Below are 4366 nucleotides of genomic sequence, written 5' to 3' on the forward strand. Positions count from 1 at the left end.
GTGATCCGCACAGACCACTGCTCCAGACCTGCAGGCTGGGACAGAAACCCGTCACCAAGGCGCAGACGTGGGCTGGCTCCCCTTGGCAGCGCACGCTCCCAGCACGCAGCACTGGCGGAGCAGCACCCACGTGTGCCAGCTGACACGGGAGTGGAAACGCTCATTGTCCTCCTCACGTCTAGTGTGTTCCCACCTCCTCTAGAAAAATCAGTGAACGATCTGGCATCGCTCAGAGACACCTGGAACATCACCGGGACACGCCAGGGCCTCGAGACATGGCAAGCGGCTGCTGCAGGGGACGGACATCCCGCTCTGCAGCACCGCAATCTGATACGGTGCGAGAGCCTTGGTGTGTGATAAAAACCAGCCTCGGGGAGGGAAAAGCGACATAAACCCGAAAAAGGTGAAGTCATTCTTGGCACACGTGGCTTGTATGGCGTCTGCAGCGCCAGTTACTCACCTATTATAGCTGCTTTACAAACTGCTGTCATTAAAGCTCTAAGGAATGTAGGTGAACTCATCTGGCTTTCATCTAGATTAGCCTGAAATCAAGAGCAAAGGCAGCAGTTAAAGCCACGCCGCTGTGAAAGCGACCGCTTCCCACCTCCACCGCCGAACCTGGCCGCCAGTTCATGTTCAGCGAGAGCTGCTGCAGCAGCAGTGCCGTTCACCCCTCCAAAAGCTCAGCGGTCCCACTCCTTGAAACCCGCTACGGTACGTCAGCACGCAGCAACAGTCCTCCCGCGCCAAGACACCAGCTCACTCCTCCCACACCAGTCGCTCCTCTCGGGAAACACCCCCAACCCACCACGCTCGGCTTTTGCAACGCCCTTGGACATCTGCTAAGAGCTTTAAGGCTTTTCCAACAAATTTTACAGCAAGCTCCTTGAGTGGGGATTTGTTGGCTTTGAACGAGACGTTCAGAGAACGACTGCAGCTTGTCCAAGCTGCAAAGAGCCTGTGGGTGCCCCCAGATTTTCGGCGCAGCTCTCACTGCTCCCAACTTCTCTACCAGCACCTCAGCAGTGACATTTCTGACGTGTTGCTCCAGTGGCAGAAACAACTGAAACGAAGCTGACCCAGATTTAGCTGTAAGCGCAGAACGCAGCGGGTTGGGTAGAATTTCAGTCACTAGATCCAGTGTCCGGCTGAAAGGACACAGCCGGGGTAGAGGGGAAAAGAGCGGTGGGTTGAGGGGCTTTCTTTTTCCCCTCTTTTTTTCCCTTTTCTTTATTTTCTCGTGCCATGCCAGGCCCAAGGGACTGGGGAAGCTACAGGTGCCCTCAGCGCCCGCCCAGGACATTGTTGGGGGGCAATTTGCATAGCTCATGTTGCTAAAACAACGAGCACCTTTTATCCCGTTTTGGGAAGAAGGAAGGTAGCGGCGTGTGGGGTCTAAAACGTCACACGTAGCCAGCAGCAGGGTATTCCCTGCCAGAAACCTCCAGTAATTAAACGGCAGTGACGCAGTTGTTCACTAATATGGTGAAAATTCGTTCTTCTAAAGCTATGGAATAACTGACTGTATTTTGGATTTTGATTCTTTGTAACTGTGGATTGCACAGCCCCGCTCATCTGTCCTGCGCCTGGCGGGGAGCAGAGCAGCTCCTTTAGGTGAGGAAATATTTACAACAGCAGTTAAGGAACAGTGTGTGCAGGGAGGGTGGAAACAGTCTTTGTACCTCTACCCAGTCAAAGATTTGTTCATCATTCGCCTTGTCCTCAACAATGAGTTTCTCCAGCTGCTTGCTCAGCTCTTCCGCAGAGAGTTCTTTCTCTGAAAGTGCTTCTGAGGAACTGGAACAGTCGGACTCCGTGAAGTCCAACTTCTGCAACGTCAGAGGGGATGGTGAGAGTTAGTTAAACACACTTTCGTGTGGGGAATGACACCGAGCTGCGGCAGAGAGCTACAGCTCATTCTGCTTTTGGCATCTTTCAGCTGCAAAGTGACCGTTACAACGGCTTAGAGACCTTTCCTGTTCCGTTTTACGTGGGAGCGACGTTACCCAGCAAAGACAACCAGCGCCTCAACACACACAAAATAAAGCGCGTGTTGCTCTGCTCAACGGCGGGGAGCTGCAACCCAGTTACAGAGCTGGCACCTGCTCTGAGAAGCGGCAGCAAACGCCCCAATTCAGAACCAAACGCAACAGAGGATGTACAGGCCCCTGTGCCAGCCCCAGGCCTTGGTGAGCCATTTCATTTCCTGCCGCGCGGCACTTCTGAAGAGCTCGGAGGGGGCAGCGACCACCCGGAGCTGCGAAGGGAGACCTCCAGCTTCTTCCTCAGCGAGAGCTGTGAGGATTCCTCTGTCAGGTCCGGCTCCTATCGGCTGAGAACTGCCCTGGGATCCTAACGCAGGGTGGGATACGTAATTGCTGCCACTTGCTCTGCCCCTCGGGTGGATGGTCTGTCCTTGGGGCAAACTCGTTCTCCAGTTCGTACCCCCAGCTGGAGATGATCTCCCAAGGCAGCCAGCCGGGGAGCAGAGGGGACAAGCCCGTCCTCCCGGAAAGGAGGTGCTGAAATAACCGAACCCCAGCGCGCGAGGGAGGCGCTGCGCCCCACATCGCCGCCAAGCACACCTCAGAATGGAAGAGGATGCACACACGGGACGCGGGGCCAAAAACCAGTGAGCCAAAGTCGTTAAGCAAATGATTGCTCCGAACTCACGTGTTCCGTGAGAAAGGTATGTACATCCTCCCCTTCGGGCAAGAAGTCCTTCCAACTGAGGCCAGACTCCCTCCATAAGGCTCCCACTTTCTTATGGCTCTGAAACACAAACAGTTTGTTCGTTTTCGAGACCGGAGCCACAGCCAGGGGAGCTCGCACGAGCCGGGGCGGTGCAGCTGTGTCGGGAGAAACAAAGAACCGTTCAGCCATCAAACAATGGAGTGAGAACGTCTGGAAATCCTGTGCAAGAGGGATCACGCCCGCAGCCCTGCCACGGGGGTACGCGTCGGACGCCGCGGTGACGGGGAAGGAACAAGGCATAACGTGACACGTGGGGTTCACAACAGCTGCAGCCAGAGGTTACCTACGGAAAGGGACACGGCTGAGCAAGGTGCGGTTTGCCCTGGCCGTGCCACAGAGCTGGCGGGCGGTGACTTCAGTTCTTCTCCTGACTGTCATTAACTTACTCTGGGACTCACTCTCCGCCTGTCTTGACACTAAGGCACCAGCAAAGGAGCTACGTGTCGAAACAGTGATTTTTGTGGCTGTTTTCTGCAGAGATCGCCCCTCAAATCCAGGTACATAACACCCTGCGGTTCCTAGAGCTTACTGCAGCTCAACCTCCCGCACCCCCTCGTGTCACCCCGACCTTCCGGTATCCTGCCCAAGGAGGCACGTACAGAATTCCGGCAAGAATAAAAGCACTAGGAACAACCAGCTCTTTTCACCCAGGTGCTTTGCAAACGCTTCTGCCCGACAGCAGCCGCGCAGCAGAGGTCACTGCACGGCCCGAGTTGAGCCTGATTTTAGTTTACGAAGCAGAGTCTGAGTTTACGATGCTGATCGTTAAAGAGTTAATTGTGCCCAGTTCCTGCTACGATCCGTCAGGATCTGAACGAGATGGCTGATATTCCACCGAAACACCCGAGCCCCAGCGCTGGCCTGGATGGGGTGGAGTTAAAAGCTGGGGCAGAGACAGAGCCCCGAGGCTGCGCTTCCCCCCCAGCGCACGGCAGCTTTTCTTTCACAGCACAGAGAGAAAGACAGGGAAGTCGACTGTCCAAACAAGCATCAGACTAGAAGAAAGAAATAAAAAGTCACTGTTTGCTCTCGACTGAAACGCTCCCGGAACATTCCACCTCATTTGAAGGCATGCTTTAAAAAAACAAAACAGCAAGTGAGGGGGTTCACGGGGTTGGAAATGGACACTCTCCAAAGTGCAGGATTTAGCTGGGTTAAAAATAAAGGAAGAAAAAAAAAAGCCAGAGATGGGAGTTACAGGGAAACCACCAAACTGTTGGGACACACAGCTGTGAGACGTGTCAGAGAGCTCCAGAAGTTACAGGGTGAAAAGGTGTCACTAGCCCTAGTGATGGGTGACTCTTAAGAGCTGGCAGGTTTGGGTGGGATAAGCACCCAGCAGCCGGAGAGGCCACCTGGAGCTTATCGGAACCCTCGGAACCTCCCCGGTCTGTAAGAACAGCTCTCTCGCAAGATTCCCGGCACTTGCTGCTTCTGGTGAGCCCAGAAATACCTGGCGAATGGCCCTCTTGCAGTATTTCAGCACTCTAGCTTCTGCAAGAAGCCAGGTGCAAAGGTACCTGCAAAAGGGAAAAGCGATGAGAAAAATGAAAGGCGACTTCCTGGCACCTCGTCAGGCTTGGGGAGGAAGAGGCAGGTTTCCTGGCCTGGC

At 54.6% G+C, this 4366-nt stretch overlaps 1 protein-coding gene across 1 annotated transcript in view; it reads right to left on the reverse strand.

Annotated features, from left to right (window-relative positions):
• Positions 1-4366, reverse strand: part of EIF4G3 (eukaryotic translation initiation factor 4 gamma, 3) — a gene marked incomplete at its 5' end in the record, with an annotated part of 27495 nt that overhangs the window by 2818 nt on the left and 20311 nt on the right. The window contains 3 exons of the mRNA XM_010136552.1: positions 461-542; positions 1683-1829; positions 2674-2772. Coding sequence (XP_010134854.1) covers positions 461-542; positions 1683-1829; positions 2674-2772 — 328 coding nt within the window. The remainder of the gene's footprint in view (positions 1-460; positions 543-1682; positions 1830-2673; positions 2773-4366) is intronic.

The sequence above is a fragment of the Buceros rhinoceros genome, unplaced genomic scaffold (assembly GCF_000710305.1).
Source record: "Buceros rhinoceros silvestris isolate BGI_N320 unplaced genomic scaffold, ASM71030v1 scaffold32165, whole genome shotgun sequence".
In the NCBI taxonomy this organism is placed as follows: Eukaryota; Metazoa; Chordata; class Aves; order Bucerotiformes; family Bucerotidae; genus Buceros; species Buceros rhinoceros.